At 34.7% G+C, this 25,384-nt stretch overlaps 1 protein-coding gene across 4 annotated transcripts in view; it reads left to right on the top strand.

Annotated features, from left to right (window-relative positions):
• Nucleotides 1-24,900, top strand: part of LOC128217693 (E3 ubiquitin-protein ligase PDZRN3-like) — a 147,983-nt gene extending 123,083 nt beyond the window's left edge. For all 4 annotated transcript variants that reach the window (XM_052925011.1, XM_052925014.1, XM_052925013.1 and 1 more), the window contains 7 exons: nt 3,862-4,000; nt 7,836-7,934; nt 16,178-16,240; nt 18,478-18,576; nt 20,249-20,362; nt 20,680-20,811; nt 21,288-24,900. In XM_052925011.1, the coding sequence (XP_052780971.1) occupies nt 3,862-4,000; nt 7,836-7,934; nt 16,178-16,240; nt 18,478-18,576; nt 20,249-20,362; nt 20,680-20,811; nt 21,288-22,826 (2,185 nt within the window). In that variant the 3' untranslated portion in view covers nt 22,827-24,900. The remainder of the gene's footprint in view (nt 1-3,861; nt 4,001-7,835; nt 7,935-16,177; nt 16,241-18,477; nt 18,577-20,248; nt 20,363-20,679; nt 20,812-21,287) is intronic.
• The last annotated feature ends 484 nt before the right edge of the window (nt 24,901-25,384 follow it).

Here is a 25,384-nt window from a genome sequence, read left to right as displayed (position 1 = left end):
AATAATGAAATGAGAAGTTTATGGCTCTTTAGATAATGTACATATTTATCTGACATTTGATTTTAAGAAGGTTTCATTTTGTTATCTCCCTTGGTTTAACTGTCATTTGATGTTGTTTTTATTTAATTAATTCCCTTTGCTTATTGAGCGCAATATTTCACTATTGTTTTTCTGCTTAAAAACTTAAAACTACTTGCCAATGCAATTAAGCTGATATTGATTTAACCATTTTTTTAAAAGAACTCCACTTATAGTAAAAAAGTAAACCACAAATTAGACTAAATTTCATCATAATATGCATTGGCAACAATATATTCATACTACGTAAATACCAAATTTCATTGCAAATCAGTTGTCATATGAATGTGCAATTAGATTATTTTAGGGTAGAACGGATTTGTTTACAAAATCCTTGTATTCAAAGTTGTTGCATGATACAGGACAGATTGTTTTCCAAGAGTTGTCTAATGTACATCAAAATCCTCTGAATGAGGAAGGATAACAAATCTCCCCAGTACATCCAATTGGCATTCTGAGCAGATAAAGCAGAGACAGGATTCCAGACTGTCCATGGAGCCCAGCAAGACAGTGGTGAAACCTCTGAGCTAATTAGAGCACCAACTGATATCTTCTACATGAACCAGACCATGATTCTTGGCAAGACCGACCCAGGATGGAATGCCATAATGAGTTGGCCTCTTCTTGTAGGGCTTTAACAGACTTGAGTGTTGCATTTTTTGCATTGGTGTATGAAAAAGGCTTATCAGGACACTTTTGTTAAATGCTGATATTCAATGTTTGTCAACTACATCATCTCCTCACTCCTTGTAGTACTCTGATTTGGAATAGGAGGATTTTTTAGTCAAGTTGAACCTGTCTGATAAAAAAAAAATGTTTTTGAAAGATCTTTTCAAAACAGATTTAGCCCCTGTGCATCACCATGACTGTTCAGGCTAAAGGTCACTGCACTCATATCTTGCTAGTTGAACTGGCCATTGGATAAATTTATATGTTTGTAGACAAAATTGACCTGGTAATGAATATTGCAACACCTGGCCCAGCTAGATTGATGTTGGACAATGTTTTTCACCTTGGCCATTTATTTTAATCAATGTTTCCCCTTTGAAGCTGTGGAGATCAAAGCGCTGTGATATCAGGTGGCATGGCAGTGACCAGTAGCCCATTATACTAATGAGTTTTTCACATAGGTCTGAGACTGAAAATGACTGGCATAGACCACTTTTACAAATATCTATGGTCCATTTATTGGAGTCGATTGGGTTCATTCTGAGTATTGTTTTGTCTGTTTCTCTGTCAGAATTTTATTTGACAAGTTCTGGTGGTCATGTTGTGGTCTGCAAGTCTGACTGTTACTTTTTCCTTTTCTGATGAACTCTTTATTCACTGAAATCTGTTTCAGTGGCTAACATAAACTCACACAAATGTCACCTAACAGAAATGCATGTCATTTTGGGCACCTTTTATAAGTAAAATGCCATTGTTGGATGTGAAACTTATTTGAGGTAATCCAGTTCCTGGCTATGCCATTAAAACAAACACGCAAAAACTGTAGTCACCTTGAAATTGCAGGTAAGAGGTCTGATGTTAAATTTACTTTCCAATAGATTCGTTCATGCTTTCCAAGGCAGGGGGAAAATACCAGAATTTATGATGGAATGAATCCTGAAAATCCAGGAACTGCTGGTTTTAGACAATTGATACCTCAGAAAAGACATTAATTCACCCCTTAACTGCAGAGGGAGGATTCCATGTTAATTGCTCATCACTGATTCTAATAATACTTCAGTTACATAAAATGAGCCTCCAGACATTAGTTCCATTATAAAGAGTAATGTTTGAGAATTAGAGCTAATTTCCAACAAGATTTGAGTAATTAAAGAAGCATGTGGGTTCGGATATAGGCTGTACTATGAAGGTTGGACAAATTTGTCATAGTTTGTGTTTATGAGGCATTTCTGGGGGTTAACTCTACTGCAGTTCAGGCATATTTTCTGTCATGATGTGTAAACTCATGCTGGCTTTTATAATGTTCTCTTTCCTAGGTGTTGTTTCCAGAGCAATACCTTGAAACGTTCATCAAGAATCAGACTTCATACTCAGTGCACCTGTTTGTTCCAGTAGAGAAAACGGAATTGCATGGAAAACTCATTTTTTTCCATTTGTTAAACAAAAAACAAATGAAACAAAAAGTCAGTCATAATGCAAGGAGTCATCTTATAAAAAGGAAACATAAAAAATAGTTTAAATTTTTTTATATTATACAATATGTGTTTTGCATTCTAAGAGGTTTCTTTGTTGTTTTTGCTACATGATGTTTTTGTTTCTACATTGCACACCTGTTGTGATTGGTTCAATATCAATAGCTGTGATTTCAGCTTCAAAGCCATGCAAGCAGTCTTGTTATCTGTTCATAAATTTCTGTCTGATGATTTTTCAACCCAGGTACTTCCTATTTTAAATCCTGAAATTCAAACCCAGACATCATTTGATTGGAATCAGACTGAATGTTGATTGTTCTAATTTCTTGGTTATTCCTGGAATACAGTGTGTTTGATTTCACTGATAATGGACCTTACACAATCATCCATTCTATTAAACATCCAAAAACAAACTCTTGAAATGTGTTATAATTCATTTTGTCCTTATCTAGATATGAGAACATAAAGTGTTGCATCTTAATGTAGCATTACTAAAATATACTGCATCTTTCAAAGCATTTAGATACAATCCCTGTCTGGATCAGATTTTTTCAGCTGCTTACATCATTTTAGCAGATATTGTGTTGATAAAAGAGGAAATAATTAGTTGTTTCCAGCGGAATATTGGCAGGGAATGGGCCTGGATGACATATACAAAATATTCCAATTTGCTAATATCAAATCTGTTTGATTGCTTTACCTCTTCCTCAGAAACTTCTACGTGGCTGAGAGATGTGGAGAATGGAGTCCATTTCAGTAATTGCGTAAAGTGTGCTCTTTTAAATGAATTGATATTAGACACTGTTTTTTTACACAGGAAAATTGACTCTTTTTAACAAGCTGTGTATTCGTTTCTTTATTATTACAACTTCACTTTCTTTTTCATGTTCAATGTGATCATTGTCTCTTTCACCTTCCCTGTCTTTTTGGAGTTCATCCATGTCTTTAGTGGCTTAAACTTCTATGGTTTCAACACTGTGACCTTTAGTTTCTTCATCTTTCTTCTGTTACTTTTCAAAAGTGATCATCTCAACTTCCACTATATTCTCTAACATAGACACTCGTACCAAGTAAAAACATTGACCCCTAAGATAATTCGGCCCAATTTTAAGCCATCCTTTTATGTACTGACATAAATTAGAAGAATTTGTCTGCATATCGACAGACAGTTATCAAACATTAATGTTTTTGGTGACTTTACAAGCATCAACCTAATTAGAAATCAGCAGACACATCATTTTGCCTGGTAAGATGTATGTAAAATAGGCAGTCGTTAATCACTGAGATAGCCTTTCTGTTAATTCTAAAAATTGGTGTTCAGGGAATTGAGTAGTTAGATGGGAGAATTACAAACTCAAATTAGTTTGTTTTTATTCCAGGAAAAGAAGATATTCATGGACAAAAAATACTATCCATGAAACATAGAGGCTGTAGACTCTCAAGAGATAATGAATGATAGAACTAAAAGAAAGAAAAACAAAAACTTTGACACTTCCTTCTTGGATGCAAATTAAATGATTCAGATGGTGTTTCTACACTGCGGCATATATTGTACAAAAATGTCTGTGATATTCAATAAGCTTTATAATATTATTGTCTGAAATGATTGCTGAGCTTGAATGTGTTCATCTTGTCACTGCAGGTTGATGGAGCCCTCGTCGCGCCGCCCGCTCATGTTTTCCCAGAGTACGGACAACATGGGACTCACTGACATCGAGATGGCGCAGGTAGATTATGATGACCCGTACTATGATGAGCGCCAGTATGAAGTGGAATATGAGGTAAATTTAGTTACACACCTTTGATTGCCGTACTTTGTCAGAAAGATTGCAGCATAAAGTTTTTTGTTTAAAACACTAAACAGAATGTTTTAACCAAACTCCTGATGACCTCATTGCTTGAATTGAAAAATACATGTCGATAAATAATGTGTTTTAGCTGTTACTGGCTTCATACGTCAAAGAAAGATTGCTGAAATGCCTCATGTTTAGGTAATGGAAAATGTATCTTGAATTATCATTCCGAAATGTTTCAAACATGTTCAGTGATAGGAAAGTACTTAAAACAAGCGATTAATTGAACGACCTTAAAGAAAAGTGATAGGCTGGCAAGTAAAAATGTCAAAAAGATAAAAAAAAACTCTTGGTAAAAGAACTTTGGGAGTGTTCAAATCATATCTGGCCGGAAGAGAATTATGATAAATCTTAATGGGAAACAAGGGCAAAAATGTGCCGATATCGAAAATAATTATTGGCCAGAGACTTGAGAAGATTTGACCTGCCAGTGGCAAGGGTGTTCAATCATTTTTAGACCAAATATTTATTAGAAAAAAATGGGTGAGTTGATTGCTAAATGTTTCTAAATTAAGAAAGGAAACATTTTATCACGCGCTCCACACTCATTTCAGTACAGTTCTGACATATTGCAACAAGTCATTGTCCGTATACAAAAACTCGATCAAAAGTCATGGTAGAAGAATTTTTGCTAGAATAGTTTTCATCAATTATTAGTTGATATATTTTATTTTACCAATATACCATTATGATAAGGATGTGTTTGATCTAATGTCTGTGAATCTTCCTTCTTCCTATGTGGTCCTTTGGAATTCTTGTGTTTTAAGCGGGTATTCTTTTCTCTTCGGCTTATCTTGTAAGAAAAATCATAGATCTTTCATTTTTTATCTAGAATTATTACATTTGGCAGTATTCTTGACTGCAAAGATTATTTCTCTCACTTCTTTGTAATAAACCTTACAATACCTCTGGGATTAAGATATCATGAAGATTGTTGTGAGGAGGGGAAGATCTTGTAAAGCTCACCAGAGTGGTCACAGAGGTCTGGAAAGTTGAGGTAGTGTCATATAGCCTTAGTGCCATGTCCTGTAACTCTGTCAGTAATCTGGGTAGAGTAACGCCCAAGATTACTTGGTAAAATGCTGGAGTGTACAGTAATGGCAAGTCTCAGATCATCTAACAGGCTGGGTATATTAGGATATGTACAGTCACCCTGCACTTGATAACAAATGATAACTTCCTCAAATTACATCATATCAATAATGAATTGGCTAATTGTAACACATGGAGTGCTTATTTTTTATTGCAAAAACCCTTTTAAGATAATATCACCTTTTGTATGATATATAGAAGTTAAAAACTCATTTGTAAATTGATTTCAATGATGATGTATTATTTGTGATATTTCTTAAAGATAAAACAGTTGGGTTATTTCATAACAGAGTATGCATTAATGTCATTGAGTATATCTTGAAAGATGCTACATAGTTAAATATATATCTGCTTCACCTTTGATCAATGGGGGTTAAGAAAATGTTTTAGATAGAAGAGACTTAAGGTTTGAAAACTCCTCAAACATTACTATTGTAGGCGTAGCTAGTGACCTGTTTGTGATAAGTTGATAACAGAGGGTTATTATAATATATATATATTATATATTGTATAGGCATAAAATGGCATTTTTCCATTAATATGCAATAGATTTTTTGCTGAACGCTATATTTGACAATGATGTATTATATCTATATTTAATTTTGGAGCACTTTATATTAATTTTCTATAATTTTATGTGTAAAAATTCATATGAAATCCTGGCCTTTTTTATTGATGAATTGACATTAAATGAGTGCAAAGAACTTCTTAACAGTCAGATACTTGAAAGTTCAAGACTCAGATCAATGTCAATTTTCTTAAAGTTACATTCTAGGATGGATTTATGTAATTTGGGTTGTGTTATTGTTCATGTTTATGAAATATATATGATGTCATAGCCATTGTTATGAATGTTATACAGCTTTTCAATTGTAAGTAGTAAACAACTTCAATATCAAAGCTCCCAAACTGACAGCACGCCAGATGATGGTAGCCACATCAAAACACTGACATATCATCCCAACAAACAGTGGTAGGTTTGACTGACGGCATCATGCTGTTGTTTGGTTTCATCAACAGGCCAGAGAATGAAGCCAACTGGTGCAAAATACTCCACTTCTCTTGTCTTGTCAAAGGGTTTATTAATTTTATTTACATCTGATGAATAATTAAGAGGGTTAAACAATTAACTTAAGGTTACTTAGTGAACACGCTTAGTAAATATTTTGATTACTTAAAACCTATTCAAAGCTTAGATTTTGTTCCTGGAAACCTTGATACTTGACTAAGTGTTACATAGTGAAACAGAGATGAAGTCATTTCTCATTATATAGTATAGAAAGAAGGAACTATACTGCATGCAAAAATGTACCTGTTCACAAATACCCCCATAATAAATAGCAATTTTTAAAGATGATTTCATTTTGGTCTGAGATTTTACCCTCTCCGTATCACAGTTATCTTGAGTTACAGTTGAAAAAATACATTTAAAATTCCAAATTACCTTTGCCTTATTGATCTGTGTATCAAAATGTGTGGGGATTTTTTAAGTTGTGGCTAGAAACAAGGGCTGTGAGGGCTTTCCCTGTAACTGAATCATGGAAAGGTAGCTGTAATAATCAAAGGGGGGTATTATGACTTTGAGCCACACAAAATGCCATAAATATTCAAATTCTGACACTGTTTTACATCTTTACCTAAGTTGAAACACCATTAAAATCTTGAATTTTTTGTTTGCAATTTTAAATTTTAAAGCTTTGAAAAAATGAAATCAGATAAACAGGTATACACTTGTATTTGGAAACTCATTTCCAGTGATTATGATATTTAATAAATCTTTTTATTGAAATCTTTCTATCAACCTTGTAAACTTAGCCGTTTTTATCTAGGTAACACATGAGTTACGGCCTTTTCATGAAAAGATACAATCTCACCTTTAGTTTGGTTTTCTTTGAAATCATACACTGGGCATGATGTATAGTTCTCTACCATTGTATGGTGATTAATGTAAAGGAAAACGATTTTTATGATAAATCCAATGATTTTTGTGTAAAATCGGGTAATTTATGTTCCAAACAGGGATATCAGTGATTTTTGAAAGTCATATAGCACAATTAACAGCCGATTAAAGCTGTGAGCATTATTTTATGTTGATTGTAAAGGGAATAAGTTAAGCATAATGGCTTTTCACTATTGTTCAATGAGATCTTTAATTTCTTTTGAACAGCAGTATTAGGTGAAATGATATATCGTCATTTTTCTTTATAATTCTCCTCAGAACAATGCAGTTGTTTTTAAACAGAAAATGATTGTATGGAGGTATTGTTCGATTTCTGATGGGATTCTTTTCTCTCTTATTTTTTCTAGCAGATTTAATTTAGATTTTATTCTTACCTGATGTTTTGTTAACAACCTGGTTATGGGGTATGCTCATTGAGTTGAAATCTGATTGTGAGAAGTATTTCAATAAATCCTGAGCCATAGTAGACTTTTTTAAGTGTTAGATTATTTAAATTATATGTGTACAATTGGTTATGATCCTGAATCAGACTTGAATCATTTCCCTTGAATTTGATGGTCAATAAGAGAGGCAACAATGAAGCTGACCACTGCAGGGACTCAAACATAGGACCATGTGACTGATGGGCAATAATCTCAATACTTACATCACCGAACAGCTTATTCATTTAGTGTGATATGTATGCATACTTGTATACTTTCTGTGTTTCAGGAGGTGGTTTTACAGAGGATGTCAGAGGCAGACAAGCTTGGTTTGACCTTGTGTTACGGACCGACAGAGGACGGCATCACAGACATCTTTATAGGAGAGGTAAGGGGGACAACTCTTTACTGACATAAGGAGAACTTTGATATCATATTTTCTAAGACTTAAATGGTCGTGTGCAGAGCTATTTTCCAGGTAACAAGGAATCAAAATTTAAAGATTAACTGTTATATTTCAATAGCTTTAATCCCAGTATGTGCTCTCAGCCCATTATCAACTGGAGCATAATATTTCCAGTATATTTGAATGTGTTATCTCCTAGATTACACATTATTTGCCAAGCACTCAGTGTTGTATATTCCCTGAACTACATTTTCATGCAGAGATAACTCTTGAAATAAACTTATTAAAGTCATAATGATATCCTGATTTAAAAATGGAACCTTTTATATGAATTTCAAGTACTGGTATTTTACGACTCACTTTGACTCAGCATTTTTATACCAGGTTCTTGAATTTGAAAGATTGGCGACGGGTTTCTAGTGCAGAAACTTGGAATTCAAGTTAAGGTACAACAAACAACCAGTAATGTTGTCATGGCATTTACAAAGTGCAAGAAACTGTTTCTTACCTAGCCATACGGCAGACCAGAGCCTCCTCTTCCTTTATCAGTCGGTGATTCTTTATCAGCCAGTAAATAATTTGTATCAATCAGTAGGGTTTAATTGTAACTTTACTTTCTTTCCAACTCCTGAGGTTGTTGGCCTGTACAGTTCTGTTTTACTGACATGACAGTGGAGAGAAATAGTTTGCCATTTTTCCTATGTTCAAGATTTCCAGTTGATTAAACGTCTGAATGGGCCCCATAAATCTGTAATGTAACTAGTGGATTTGATAGAGATTGGTATCATGTTACCCTCCAGCTCAGGTTTTTGATGATGTGTTTTTGTTGCAATTTTCACAGGTCATTTGAATTGCACATTTAGCCACCGTTTTTTTCAATGGGAGTTTTGCATGTTGTATGGGCGTTTTTGTGGCAATGGCGTGCTGGGTTGGCCTGGGTGTGATCTGATACACCCTCTCTCTTGTTTCTGATTGTTCGCTTTGAAAATGCATGATTTGTTTATAGATTAACTATTGTTTTAAATTAAGGTCATAAATCTAAAGGGCATAATTATGCTGATCTTGATGGTCATAAATCTATCATTGATTGCAAGGTATGATTTGTAAATGGGTTTCTCTATTCAGTTGATGGTGAGTTTTGACACTGGTCACTCTTGGTATTTCAGTGTGTAAACATGTCCCTTTTCATACATATTTTTGGTTATTTCATCAGCACTTCATTCCTGTTTCACCAAACAATCTGTAAAGATTTTGTCACAAAATTTATGGAAATGTGTCATGTTTTTATCAATCCAGTGAACTCATGTTCCTATTGTATAAGGTTCATAGTTATTCCCTCACTGGGAGGAATTATAAAAGCAATATTTACATCACCAAGACAAGTGGTGAGAGATCTAGACAACACTGTTGAGGCACCCACATGGAAGTCCTTATGTTCATATGGTGTGAAGTCTCCTCTCCCCATCATGTGTGTTCCATGCACTGGATGTCAGTTCACATGTAGCATCTACATGTCAGTACCTCCATCATCAATGACTTGCAACATCTGAGGGAAAATACAAGAAGAATGTAGTAAATACAATTGGCCTAGAATATGTACACATCAAATCAGAGATCCTCTGCTCAATGGTTTGTGTGGCTAAATATTGCTGAAATCAGAAAGCGAGTCATTCCTTTAGAAGGCTTCTGAAGGCTTCATTAGATAAAGCTACCTGTGTCTCCATTTGAAGTCTTTCCGTGTCTTGTGTCTCCAGCTGAAGTCTTTCTGTATCTTGTGTTTCCAGTAGAAGGCTTCTTGTGTCTTGTGTTTCAAGTAGAAGTCTTCCAGTGTCTTGTGTTTCCAGTAGATGTCTTTCTGTGTCTTCTGTCTCCAGTAGAAAATCTTCCTGTGTCTTGTGTCTCCAGTAGAAGGCTTCCCGTGTCTTGTGTCTCCAGTAGGAGGCTTCCCGTGTCTTGTGTCTCCAGTAGAAGGCATCCCTTGTCTTCTGTCTCCAGTAGGAGGCTTCCCGTGTCTTGTGTCTCCAGTAGGAGGCTTCCCGTGTCTTGTGTCTCCAGTAGGAGGCTTCCTGTGTCTTGTGTCTCCAGTAGAAGGCATCCCTTGTCTTCTGTCTCCAGTAGAAGGCTTCCTGTGTCTTGTGTCTCCAGTAGAAGTCTTCTTGTGTCTTGTGTCTCCAGTAGGTCTTCTTGTGTCTCCAGTAGAAGGCTTCCCATGTCTTGTGTCTCGAGTAGAAGGGCTCCTCCAACATGTGACTCCTCTTATCTGCCTGTCTGCCTCTTCATCCATGGTCATCTCTCTCTTAGTTTAAGCTTCACCTATTCCGGGGTTAGCTGGAAAGTCAATCTGCATCTTCCTCAATAGTTAATTTCATTTTGGTAAATTCATCGAAAGAGATAACCTATGTAATACTTAAATCAACTGGTTGCTTTTTGATATTTTACAAATACTGTCGAACCGCGTTGGCTCAAACTCCTGGGACCGGTGAAAATACCTCGAGCCTCAAAAAATTAGAGCCAAGAACGAATGCTTACCTTTAGTATAAAGAAATCAGTCCTTTACATCCAGTTCGAGCCAGTTTGGGGTTTGACTTTATGCAAGAAAATATGCCGGATATTGTTGTATCTGGCCTAACTTGATATTTGAGCTTGATGTTCTGCATCATTCTGATCCCAGCTGGCTGCTCTATAAATCATTATCTCCTAACTTCATCTACCAGTAATTGACTTTAATTAATATGCAGATGTCTCATTTCAAATCAACACCATATTGGACTAAATGGCATAAAGAGCAACTGGCAGAGTATTTGGGGAGCGCTCTGGTTAGTTAATAGGGCTTGATTAATTGTTGTCTGTTAATCAGAATGTGGAAAATTTATTAAGTCAGCTTTTATGTAATTTATAAAGTGATTTTAATAGCAACAGCTTGGGTGGTCAGAGAGGAATAAAAAACAACAATTGAAATAGAACAGCACAGAAGCTAATTTATTGTGCAGGCCATGAACAACTTTGGAGTAGTCAGTGAGTCGATTTTTGTGTGGTATGACTAAACTCATTAGCTTGTAAAATTTATGGTTGTCAACATGGACATCTAACATTCCACCTCCTATTTTTGTGCTGATGTTTACTATTGTTACTTGTTAAAAGGTACAAAAATAACTCATTCTTAAATTGGTAGCTGCATTCTTAACATTTAATCAAAGCTGGAATGTCCCTTAATACTCTGAGCAAAATTACTGGGTCCAGTTTTGAATTAATTTCTCATTTGCCACCCAAGAGAGGCTAGCAAAATGCTCTTTGATATATTACATAAGCCGACATGTTTTTCAATTAAATCCTCTGTTGGCTAATTACATATCTGTAATTCAGTGTATCATTATGGTTTAATTTCAACATTTTCTCATATAAATAATGGAAAGTAGACAACCGGTGGTAGGGATTTGGAAAGTTATGCTCCTAAATCTTTACTTATTCATGTAAATCACATGCACGAATGGAGCTTTGTGAAATATTTAGACATTTTATCATGATTTATGACTCTCATTTCATTATGTTGGGTATTTCATTAAAATTTCCATTGTTTTAACTGCAGTTTTGCCAGTTTTTGCCTCATGCAAGGAATTGAAAGTATCTGAGAGTGTAACAAATTGAAGGTGAAAACAAACTGGAAAAGGAGCACTTATTGAAATGGGGAATTAGGACATTTAGAGATTGTTGTGTGTTTCCTTCTACTTCCAATATTTATGACATGGTGCTATAGAGCCCCCAGACAGGTACTTAAATATTCTATAGAAACTTCTGCAAACAGGACAATTCGTTTAGCGCATCTGTTTTTTTAAGGAAAGCGTAGCCTCTGTGACATTATAGTGGCTGCCTTTGGTTAGTTGCCAACATAGTTATAACACACCATCTTTCAATAACAATGTAGTTTTGCTGAAGTCAATAATTACAAACTAAAAGATTTGTCAGTCGTCATTGTTATCAACGTTGTAGTGCAAAAACTGTAACTCAAAAACTGTCCCAAGATATTCAACTGAAACTTGGTACACAGGTTGCTGGAGACAAACCGCACATGTGTAGAGTAAGGCACATAACACTGCCTATTTCTTTTCTCATTTTGTTACTGTTGATGTAGATTTCTTCATTTACAGCTTCTTGCCCACAGTGTCCATCTTTGACCTCATATACCACCCTTCTCCATCAATGATTTATGGCAAGAAATGGAGGAGCTTGGCCTCCGTTTATTGTCCTAAGGCATGGATATGATACATAATCACATTTCTCTTACCACCATATAAAACCTATAAGCAAAATGAATAAGGGATCGTTTCTGATGTTATTACCATGCTAAGAATGCTGTATCTCCATATAACATAATGAAGATGTCATATGAATCCCTGTTATTCTGTTTTATTGTGCTGATTTTTGAAACTCATTGCATTCTGGGAAACATTGTAGGGCTTCTGGGATTGTGGCTATGTAGTTTCAGACTGGTTTAACATCATAAAACTGTCATGGATTTTTGATGTAATAAATGTAATATACCAGTCATTGTTTTTGCTGAAATGACATAAATATATGATAGTAAAGAACTCTTTACTGCTTGCAAGTCATAAATTACGGATTATACTTAGCATTTTCCTGCTTAATTTTAAAACAGAAAGCTTATTTCCCATGGCACCGTTTTCTTTAGTGCAGTTTCAGTAAATTCACTTTGACATATTTTAAACATAAAAAACATTTGACTGTTTGCCTAAGTTATTAGTTTCTCACAATTGGGCCCATTCCTTCTCAATGCCAGTTGCTGGTGATTGCCTGTCCTTGCTGTTACCATTGCTTCCATTAGTAGATGGAGGGAGATCTGGTGAAGCCTGCTACAGCCATTCATCATGTGCCACTTTCAGTAGCATGAGCCCCTGTATTTCCCCTGCAAATAATTGCAGTGATTTTCTGCACTTATATTACTGGTTAACACGGAATGACAGTTCATTATTAAGGATTATCGGAAGCCTCCACAGAATCATGGAGACACTCGTGAAATATTTGAGGCATATCTAAAGAAGTAGTTTCACACCGCTTTGACATTGTATTGATCTGTAAGCATAGTTGGGAGTAATTTCATTTTCGACGATGACCATCACTGATGTTTCCTATAATAGCATCAATGATTCCCGGGTCATCTGTCTTTGTTCAACCCAATGGCCACTTTACAATTAAATCCCCAGAATGTTGTTTGATCAGATATGGCATCATGTTACTTGGATATTTATTTGTTAAGATGCTAGATATTTGATTTATTGTTGAATTCTTTGATATCAGTTATTTTCTTTCCACTATTTAGTCAACACTTTCAATTTTATTTATTTCTGCTCCTCAGATTGGAGTGATGGCATTTACAGATAATCAATCCCCAAATTTTAAATTTCAGTTTTTTTGTTCAAACTCTGGTGAGAGAAATTTCCAAGATCTTCTAAATATACCCACCTGTTTTATTGAAATGCACTGATTATATGAGATTTGTTTAATGATTTAACTTTAAAACATGCAGATAGACATGATTTATTTGGGTGCCATAATTTCTTAGTCCTGACATTTTGAACAATTGGTGTTGCATACAAATATGATAATATCATGCATTGCGCTGATGTTTCAGAAATTGGCATTATCGGTTGAAAAAAATCTTCTTCAACAAGTTTATTATCATAATTGACGATGAACATTGTAATAAATATCGCTGATTACTTAAAAGATATCGTGAATGTTGAAACTCTGACACTCAATGTGGAAGATTTACCATCATATCTTGATACAATATCATCCTTCTTTGAATTGATAAGGCAAAATCTATGAAATCTGTCCAGAAATTGCAAATTGAATGTGTAAAATTGGCATTATCAAACTGTTCAGCATATGATTATTATCAGAAGAAGCTGTTAAGGTCTCTTGCAAATATTTGGCACCGGCAGTTCAATAGACAGGTGTAGTCTAGGACAGAAAAATGCACACAACCAAAATGTTTGGTTTTATTTTAATCCATCATGTTTAACACTTTGAATAATAGGAGAGTTTGAAATATCATAATTACCTCCCTTGGAAATAACTTAGTTCATCAAAATGTCGGTACAAAAATAGGATTCTTGTTGGTTAAAGAGATAAAAAAAAATCCTAAGAAAATAAATTTACAAAGCTCTTATAATTTACCTATAAATCTATACCACGAGTTTATTTTCAATGTATGTATTTGTAATCAATGATCAATATTATCTCCCTTGAACACTTGTGTTTATTTTCTGATTCACCATCTGGCTAATGTAGATATACTTGATGTCCAAAACTTCTTAGAAGAATTATTAGTTATTGCTTGTTATCTTAGCTCTGATTACCTATAATCATTTCAATATTCAATGTAATATGATTTTCTTTGAAGTCCAGTGCTGCTCTGGATGTGATTAGCCGTAGGTGAGCCAGCGAGAACTTCTTCCTTGCCTGCAAAATTGTGTACCTGTGCCTCCACTTGTGTTTCAAGTGATTGGTAATTAAACAAATAGAATCTTCTTTGAAGTCAATGGCAGATACTGAACTGTTGTCTTAGAACTTTATTTGTTTTATTGCAATATGAGAAAATTGTTCACTCAGTAGTTAGAACATAGAACTGTCATATGGGACTGGAAGTATGAGGTCTTTGACTTTATGCTAGACAAATTAATCTTCTCTTCACCTTGGTGGGTTTATTTTGACTTTGATTAGGAATATAAACTACATTTTGTTTGATATATGAGAGAATTTTTGAGTATAACATTGACCTTACATTCTGATGAATTGTGTCAGCAAGTTTTTGATTATACAGCTTCTCAGGAGGGTCCTTAATCATTTAATGCTGTTGTTGCTAGAAAAGTTGTGTTTTTCTGGTTGATCCATTTGTTTCATTTGAATATGTTGTCAACATTGTCATCAATTCCCTTTTGTTTGGATGCATCTGTCTTTGCAACCTTTTAAGTACATCTTTGATGTTCAGAAAGATCTCTTTCCTACGACTTTGTACTGTTTTTTTTGAAGGGAAATGTTGTGACAGGTCCAAGGTCTATGCCCTAAACCTCATCAAAGGCCGTAATCAGAGCATTATCTGATTGTTACACCATTTTTCCACTGTTGTGACAATGTTATTCCTATTTTCCAAGCTCATCAAAGCAGCTACTTTCTACCTGAGACAAGCATTGTCTAAGCCAGCTCATAAATCATTGCTAATTTATCGTTTTCTTCAAAGGGAGGGATATTTTCTAATCATTCTTGCTTAGAATATTTGCCAAATTGCCTATAATCCACCCAAAAATAATTTTCGGCACTAACAAGATCAGAGGAAGGTGTATATTGTTTCCATTCAGAAATATTTCTGAGGGACTAATGGATTTTTTACATAAAATCTCCAAAGAAAATAGTTCCATGAGTGATTAGAGAGAACAGATAGATGTGACTTTTATCAGCAACTTTGTAGAACATGTTGTCCTAGATCTACGGAAGAATTTATTTTATTTAAAGTATGTTAAGATATGTTAATTTTGAAACTCTGATATTGTGTCAAGTAACTAGATTAGAAATTTGAGTTGATCTAAAATCTACTAAAATCAGAATATCTGAAAACAAAATCGTCATTTTGTCTGAAATTTTGATGAAGAAATTCTATGTGAAACTCAATAAAGTAACTTCATTAAAATGTGGCCTCCTGATACCCTAGAATAAATATGTTAGCTATTAAAACTCATAATGAAGGTGTCCCTGGCACGATGGACAGGTGTTTATTTCCCAATGTAGAGTGATAAAATTCTAGAATTTACTCCAAATAAAGTTTTGTCGTGAGACGATGAACAACTGTTTGGCTACCGACACGGCTATGATGAAAAATGTCACAAGTTGTTATGTTAGACAAATTGTGGAGCCTTTGTGAACTGACAAAGGTGCTAGACACCCTGCCGTCTTGTGAAAATGAACATATTGAGGTGAACGTGTAACAGCTACTCGCTTTCACTTTAACTAACTGTCAGGTTAAATTTGGTCAAAAACATACCAAAAGTAACAAGTCGGGGCACTCTGCCAGTTGGACAGACTGGTTTGATAAGGGATCGAAAGATGACCAGAAAAGCAGAAAAGGGTATTGTGGACCTGAGTCCTGCAACATTATACAGTTATGATTAAATTGTTGTTTTCAACTAACCCTCCATGTTTGTGTTTTTCAGGTGGATCCATACAGTGTGGCCGCAAAAGACGGCCGGATCCGGGAGGGGGATCAGATTGTCCAGGTACAAAACAAATATTTGAACATTAAGAAATTATATTTGACTAAACTAGTATATTATAACGAAGTAAAACGAGCCTGTAAAACTGTAGTTTGTTGTAACCTGAATTTAAAGATGGACATACTTCAGTCTAGCTGGCATCCCTGCAAGGCTTCACTCATTATCGTGGATAGTTTGTCCCCAACTTTCATTTAAAATCTAACTGTATGTTGGCTAAAAATTCAATATGACAAGTAAGGAAATATATCGCCAGACAAATAGAAAATAATGATCGCACAGTTTAATTTTTGCATGGTAATCGTTAGAATACTTGCTGAAATTAGAATGGTCGAAGCAATAATGGACGTTATCAGCTAAGATACAGTTGAAATGAAATAAGTAATTGCATGAGGGAAATTACATCTAATTACAAAATTGAGTTTTGTTAGATTGAATTAGCGATAAACTCTGAGTAGGTCTTTATTTTGTTTGACAGATTTCTGTCAGTTTAAGACATATCAGGTATTTGGCCATCAAAATAGAAAGAGAAATGTCTATAAATGAGTAAGCAGATATTTTTATTGTTGTTAGATTTTTTATTTCTATTGAATATTCCAAGTTTAGATAAAATCAGACCACAGGTATCTTGAAATTTAAATTGTTAGAAATCTTTCCATGAAATGCATTTAGTTTCATAATATAGAGACATCGGGGTGGAGTATTTAATGGAGGCAACCAGCTCAGCCAGTATTTCATGCTGGTTACAGCTCATTTACAGAGTCATAAAGGAACTATTCTGTCTATCTTGTACTTGTAGTGAAATCAAATTGACCAAAACAAGCCTGGTTTTATAGCAAGGAATGCCAGACTCCTAGTTATGTATACATGGGTCTAGAGAAAAAAGGTGGTGCACATTCTAGTACGGCTGCACATGTCTCAATCATTCTTTGCTTTGGGAAATGTTTTTCAAATCTAAATGATCAATTACATTTATTATATACTTAAGCATTTAAAAGTGTTTGAAATTTGAGTTGACTTACAATCATGAGTACACAGACCACCCAGTATGGATTATAAGATTGCAATTTTCTGTTTCATTATGAATGATATTTGCCCAGTGTCTAGATGGGAAGTTGATCCTGTGTGAACATTCATTAAGACATTAACCAGGCCATGTTATTTGTTCTCATAAACAAGACTTATAAAAAGATATGTTTACATTCTCGCTCAGTTTAAGTGGTGTTCTTTTGTTTCCGTACTTTTTGCCCATTAAGCAAAATTGAAACGAGGAACAATGTTGAGTAGTCTGTGCTATAAAAGGAGCGCCATACGAGACAATATCAAATTCAAGTGTCAGTTTTCCTCTAAAATCAAACTGACAACTGAATCATTTCCGGGAGCTTATACGAAATCTATATTTTCTGTCGGTTATCGTACAGAAGTGTTCCTAGTGAGTGACAGTTTAGGAAATGTCCGATTGGATTTCAGAGCGCTTTGTTGTCTACTTTATGAGAATCCTCATATCGCTTCTATCAGTTTGACAAGTCGACAATATATTTGCCGCATGTTTAGATTGCTTGCTTCAATAGATGGGGAAAAATCAATCACTTAGGCCTTTAAATGAAGGAAGTTCATTATTTCTATCTTTGTAGCGATAAAATGCATCCTCCTGAGTAAACAAACATTTCCTTATGTATTCACGAGAATAATAATCCATGTTCACCTTTCCATTAATAAATACGTAAGACCTGCTGTGATTTTATTGCCATTTTTTGAATGTATAAACTAGTTGTTGTCTCACAGTGCAATGCGCATGAGTGGTGCTATTTTAGCAAATATTTTAAGATTGCTATGCATTTGATTTGATAGTAGAATTGTTCAATTGCAACATGCAATCAGAGATGGCAATCTTGTCTCCATTTCAATTAGAATAGAGAGACAGAAAAAACATCTTAAATTGAAAAAACGGCAGGGTTTTGGAGGAAAGCCCAAAATCAGATGCACAACTGGAGGTTCCCCCCATTATTTAACTGTTAAACAAACATTCCCCGGACAATACAGATTCCAATAACAATGAACACTTGTATCATAGATTCTGCATTATACTAAGTCAGGGAATAACAGAACATTGGAAATTGCTTCTACTGAAAATATCTGCATATCCACTCGGAGATTAAAGAAATACAATGACTTCTATGCCATTCCGTAGTTATATCTTTAAATATATCTTTTAATTTCTTTCACCCATTTTCTATTTTCAGATCAATGGTGTTGATGTTCACAGTCGAGATCAGGCCATCAAGCTGTTTTCCGACCGAGGTTCAGACATCACACTGCTGCTGGCCCGTCCACAGATGCAGGTATGCAGCCTAGCTCGGCTTATCAGAAATTTTAGGGTTTATGCAAATATGGGGCTGTAAAGTGCAGGAGGATCATAGTAACATAACACACATATACATTAAACATTGATGTTATACATGTGGTGTATGTTTATAAAGTTAAGTCCTGTCATGTAAAACCCGAAGTAGAAGAGTTACCAGTTCTGACCACTGTGTTTTTTTAAAGGAAAAAATGCTTAACTTTATGGAGTCTTGCACAATAAGATATTTAGACTGTATTCATAATGCTTCTAAAGTCTTTTTAACTAACATTCATTTCCTATATTTTTCGAAGTCATATTGAAAGAAAAGTAAGTGTATTTAACATAAACGTTAGTATATTCAATACCATCAATTGAATTTAGTTTTTCAGATATTATATTAAACAACCAATGAGGTACTTACCATAAGAAAATGTCTTCAGTTAGGAAATGTCTTAATTAAAAATGTTTATGATTACTGGGCCTGGACACTTATTTGGATACAGTAACTGCACTTACAACAGAGGAAAAAAATAAGAAATAAGACCAGTTTTCTTGAAAGTTGGTATTTATTTAACTTTCAAACAGGAAAATTAGTTGATCGCTTTATCCCCTAGGCATACAACATACATCACAACACATAAACTTCAAACTTACTTCAATATCTAACTTTAAACAAAAACTGAGCTAGGATTTTTGTTACCTTGACAATTTGAGCACTGACTAATAAACAATTGAGAAACATCAAATGATTTTAGCTGATTTGTACCTGGTGTTAGCACAAATCGTTTATTTATATTATTGAAAAGATGGCTGTAGCAAGCTAAGAAATTAAGTTCAAGTCTTCAGATTGTATTTATTTTTTTTTATAAAATATTAATGCGCACATATTTCAGTGCTCTTGATCATAGGAAATAATTATCCATGAAAATCTATTTAAAAAGGGTTGCTATGTTCAAAACTTTTAAAGTTGAAAAGGAAAAAAACTCAATGTTGATAATGAATTTTGTTTACAAATATGTATAATCTTTAATTGTATTGCAGTTTCATGGTAATTAAGGCTCAGATACCTCTTTAACCCTGTAATGTTTTTCAATGTAACTTCAACTGAAGTCCTCCCTGTGTAAGATAATCAGTTTCCCAGCAAAAAAAACAATGGTCTTGTTCATCCCAATCTTATGTGGAAACATTCAAGCCCTGATATATTTCATCTTAACCATAAAACCAGGCTCTGTTTCCTAGATATATCTGTTTTATTCCTAGTGCTCCTCATTAATAGAAACTTTTGATAAGATTTCCATAAATTGGGTTACCATGGTGAGGCAGTGAATGGAAAAATGTTCATTTTTCTTAACAAAAACACTTTTGAAGTTTTTGCCCCATTAAATTTTAGTGTTCATAATAACAGCGGAGTATTTAAACAATGGAGGTAGAGCTGCTTTTATTATATGATATAAGGGAGCTAATAACTCTAAACCTGAAATACAGAATGTATTTGTGAGTTACCTCCCTTTATAGAAATAAATTATTTGAAAATGAGCAATATTATTTATATATTTTTTTTTTTTCACATTCACCTACACTTTTCAGTTACTGTAATAAGATGACTTATGTAAAATTTTCATTTTATATATATATTGTTTATTGAAGAACAAGATGTTTGTTTGTTCCAGTTTGACGATGGATTTATGGAGGAGCACAACGTTGTGTTGGATGGGCTACAAATGGACATCCTGGAGAAACATCACCATGACAACATGCAGATCATGGCCTCCATGCTCTCCAGGGTAAACATGCTTCAGTTACAATAGTCATTTAAGTTTGTTGAGCTTGTTTTAAAAATGCACATTTATCAGAATTATGATCGCATTTTGAAACTATTACTTTTTCTCAACACAAATGTCTACTGGTAATCCTTATATTATTTTGATATTGTCCATTCTATAGAAGTGAATATAAAATTGATTCACAAATTGTTTTCTTTCTTTGTTAAATCGTTTTCAGTTCTGAACCTGCATTTTTATTATGGTGATATACACAATCTTCCAAATAGCAAAGACATTATTGGCATATTTTTTAATCAGCAATGATTCTGTATTTTCAGGGCCACCATTTTGACGAGGAGGGAGCGACAACAGACACAGGTACAACTGAAAACTCATCCAACAAACATGAGAAAGACAGCGGTGTGGGACGGACGGACGAAAGTACCAAGAATGATGAGAGCTCAGAACAGGTAAACAGTGATTTGGGCACTTTAGATACTCTGTAATTTAGAAACTTTCTAATTAGATTACATGAGTGTAATTTAGAAACTTTCTAATTAGATTACATGAGTGTAATTTAGAAACTTTCTATTTAGATTACATGAGTGTAATTTAGAAACTTTCTATTTAGATTAAATGAGTGTAATTTAGAAACTTTCTATTTAGATTACATGAGTGTAATTTAGAAACTTTCTATTTAGATTAAATGAGTGTAATTTAGAAACTTTCTAATTAGATAAAATGAAAGTATCATAGAACAAGGAATGAATGTCAAAGTCTTATCTTGAATTCAATATCTTTACATACTGGGCAACATAAGTCAGCAACAACAAAACATATATATTTAAATAGAAATTAGCTTCAAAACTATCAGATTTACTTTGTTCAAATGATCTTTCTTTGGATATTTTAATGTTAACATTAAGTGTTGGATTGTATTTTGCAGGATGTGTTTGACAATGAGAGCATGATGGGAACCAGAAAGTCTGGGTCGTCAAAAGGCTCGCATAGCTACAATGGTGATGTTTGTGAACAGAACTACAGCAATGACAGTTTTGTGTCTAACGGCGACGTGTCTTATGAAATCCCTGATAATGACGTTAATAATAAATTCCGAGAAGTTCTGGAAAAGCGCTGTGATACAAATAACTTGAACCGTGTGAATTCTCCTAGAAAAGACAGAAAAAGCTCTGAGAGCACAGAAAGTAGTATTGACAAGGAGTTAGCTCAGTTGAACAGGGAGATGGAGGGTATTCAGATTGAGTGTCAGGAAATGGTGAATAATCACGCACAGAAAGGACAGAAAGATGCTGTTAAGTGTGAAAGGGAGGTGTACAAAACACAGCGAAGTGTACCCAGAATGGGAACTCGCATAGACAAAGCTAAAGCGGGTATGAGTCCCGGTCCAGACTCCTCAGACAGTTTAGGACGCAGAGATACCCCACCTACTCCTAAAATGGGTCCAAGCCGTTTTGGGGGGAAAGTGGCAGACAGGGATGGAAGTGTTTCAACGAGTGCCTATAACACGGGGGAGAGTTGCAGAAGCACTCCCCTCACTCTTGAACTTAACCCCACCTCTGATGAGGGGGATCGGGGATTTAAAAACTCTATGTTGTGCTTAGCAACCACTGGTACGAGCACCACATCGCCTTTGCCGTCTCATAGCGACACAGAGAAGCAGACGCAGACACCTGCCAGGTCACAGGACTGTTCTAGCGATGAAAATTACATGACCATCGCTGAGGTTGTGGAAATTAATAAAAAGAATGATAGTGTGAAACCTCAGATGAACTCTGGTGAGTCATTACAAGACTTATACATGCAGTATGCAGATGTCATGTACACAAATCGTGCCAATTTGGAACATACAATTCAAATACAGCAGAAGTTGTTTCAACAGCAGTTAGATCAGAAAACCCCTCACAGGCGAAGGCAAAGTAGCTCCCCAGGGGCGAAAAATGGTTCAAGCGTCAGTGGGTATCAGTCACCAAATATTTCACAGCAGACGCAAAAAGGGAATGAGCAGACGCCACCTGACAGTGGTCAAAGTCAGATGGAATGGGTGGTGAAGCGTCGACCAGATGGAACGAGATACATTACACGTCGTCAAGTAAAAAGCAAAATGTTGAAAGAAAGGGCGAAGAAAATTTCCGAGGAGAGATGTGGTATGACGACTGATGACGACGCTATGAGTGAACTGAAAACTGGGAGATACTGGACAAAGGAGGAGAGGAAGAGACATCTAGAAAAAGCTCGGGACTATAAACGCCGTCGTGAAATGATGGCTCGAGCTAAAATGGAAACTGTGAAAGAAGCAGATGAGAAAAAAGACATTGTTGAGTTGAGTCATAGAAAAATGAACAAACACAAGGGCAAGAAAGTGCTGGATGACTTTACGACAGTGCAGGAGATGATGGCCCATGGTAACAAGGGTTCTGACAGTAGCAAGAATTACAAACCTTTACTTTCGGTCACTACAGTGTGATGGTTGTTGAGTATAAAGATGTAAATGGAGTAAAAATATTCTTCTTTAGCATTATCTCCATCATTGTGATACAGTAAATGTGCTTAAAAGTGATGATGAAATTCATGTCTGTAAATTACTGGTGTTTTAAAGATCTGAAAACAGTTTGGTGCTAGTATAATAATTTTTTTGTTTTGTTCGAAATTCAGCTAGTGTTTGGACAACCAAACTGGTTATTTACTTGTGAAAAGTCCATTTTGAAAATATTTCAAGTTTTAAGTTATTTTCCATTTCTGATTTCTTTATCCTAAGCTTGAAAAATTCAAGGAGAGTAAAGTTGAAAAATGTTTTGTATTATTTTCGACTCACACCAGCTGACAATTAATGCTTATGAATTTGAATGTGTAGTTTTTCACAGGTATTTACATGTGCAATATATGATATGATAATTATAGTATAGGTGTATGTGAATTAGAACTTTATAAATGTGTTACAACTGTTTATACATTGTAATTTAAAAAAATATCAACTCAATAGTGGTAATTATTATAACAGAAAATTGATTAAAGGGCCAAACACTCACTTTTTATGTATTTAACTTCTTCATATTTTCATGATTAGTTGTTCAGTCCACATTTAATTACAAAACTTCCTGTTTATATTTGATATGTTTGTCATTAGTTTCATCCATAACATTTTTGAGCAGTTGTAACACATTTGTGAAATAAAATTGCTTTAGTATTGAGGTTCATTCATGTGATAGCTAACTTGTATATATGTACAGTGATGTCACCTGTAGGTATTGTACTGTGATGTCACCTGTAGATATGTACAGTGATGTCACCTCTGTAGATATGTACAGTGATGTCACCTGTAGATATGTACAGTGATGTCACCTCTGCAGATATGTACAGTGATGTCACCTGTAGGTATTGTTCTGTGATGTCACCTGTAGATATGTACAGTGATGTCACCTCTGTAGATATGTACAGTGATGTCACCTGTAGATATGTACAGTGATGTCACCTCTGTAGATATGTACAGTGATGTCACCTGTAGATATGTACAGTGATGTCACCTCTGTAGATATGTACAGTGATGTCACCTGTAGATATGTACAGTGATGTCACCTCTGTAGATATGTACAGTGATGTCACCTGTAGATATGTACAGTGATGTCACCTCTGTAGATATGTACAGTGATGTCACCTGTAGATATGTACAGTGATGTCACCTCTGTAGATATGTACAGTGATGTCACCTCTGTAGATATGTACAGTGATGTCACTTGTAGATATGTACAGTGATGTTACTTGTATTAAATGTATATACTACGGAAATTGTACATAAACATAATCATTGTTATCACTTGGTCTCTTGTACGCACATGTTGAAATGGGTCAACAACAACAAGAACAATAATTGTTTAGATGATATTTGTTTTATTTGATGGTTAATATCGTTTTATTTGATGGTTAATATCGTATGGATCATTTTCTACCATGAGAAACATTCTAGTCACATTTTAATGTATAATAGTTGATGTTTTGTATCCATTTAACAATGATTTAATTTGAATATTGAAATGGTTTTTATTATGAAGAAACATTGTAAAATGATACCAATTTATTAACATTTCTGTTCATAGAGATAAAGTTTCTCTTCTGTGTATAATAAAAACAGTGTATACATAGTTTAATCTGTTAGATGCACAAGCTCATTATAATTGTGGCACACTTTGTGGGGCCCCAATGGAATTTGTTTGTTGATTAACTTATTTTGAAATCGATCTTTTGGTCACATTTGTCCATTGATTAATAAACTTAACCTGAACAAAAAAACTGGTAGGGCCTCATGAGGACTTCTTAATGTTTACCCTGTTGCTTCATACATGTATAACTGTTAATGTCTGAACTGTACACTGTTGATGTATTTAACCGTTTTGGCATTGAATGTTTGTATATTATTGGTAAAATAGTTACAAGCTGAAGTGTATAGTTTTATTCATGTATATTACTGAACTATTTATTCATTCATTTTACATGTATTTGTGAGCATGGATGGACTTAACAAAATAAATTATTGTTTATATATTAACAAAGTGTTTGTGGTGATATTATTAAGGTCAGCATGGAAGTCAATTGGCAAAACTGTATTGAGTAAATTACATCAGTGGAAAACTTAACAGCAAACCCAAAACTTGTCCAACAAGTCATTTGCATAGAATTGACTATGTGCTTTGTATACTGAAAGGCCTTTATTGGCAAAACTTTGGCGGGGTTAAGAAGAAACAGGCATGTATGGAGGTCAAGACCACTTATTCAGTATTATGATTAAACGCCAAGTGAGGATGAACCCTATTAAGATGTATAAGGACTGTATAGGACCATTTGTCAAATATTTATTCCAGGCAATATATTGATTTGAAACTTGGTTCACCTGTTCAGGATGACAACATGGGTTTGTGTAGCAAGTCCAGTAGTTACTGCCCTGTCTAAAACACTTGTCGCGTTATGGCATGTCCGTTGATTTACTTCACATGGAGAGAAATAATTATCTTTCTTCTCAGTCCTTTATTT

Source organism: Mya arenaria, chromosome 14, assembly GCF_026914265.1.
Source record: "Mya arenaria isolate MELC-2E11 chromosome 14, ASM2691426v1".
NCBI classification, from domain to species: Eukaryota; Metazoa; Mollusca; class Bivalvia; order Myida; family Myidae; genus Mya; species Mya arenaria.
This window is presented reverse-complemented; position numbering and strand designations above follow the sequence as displayed.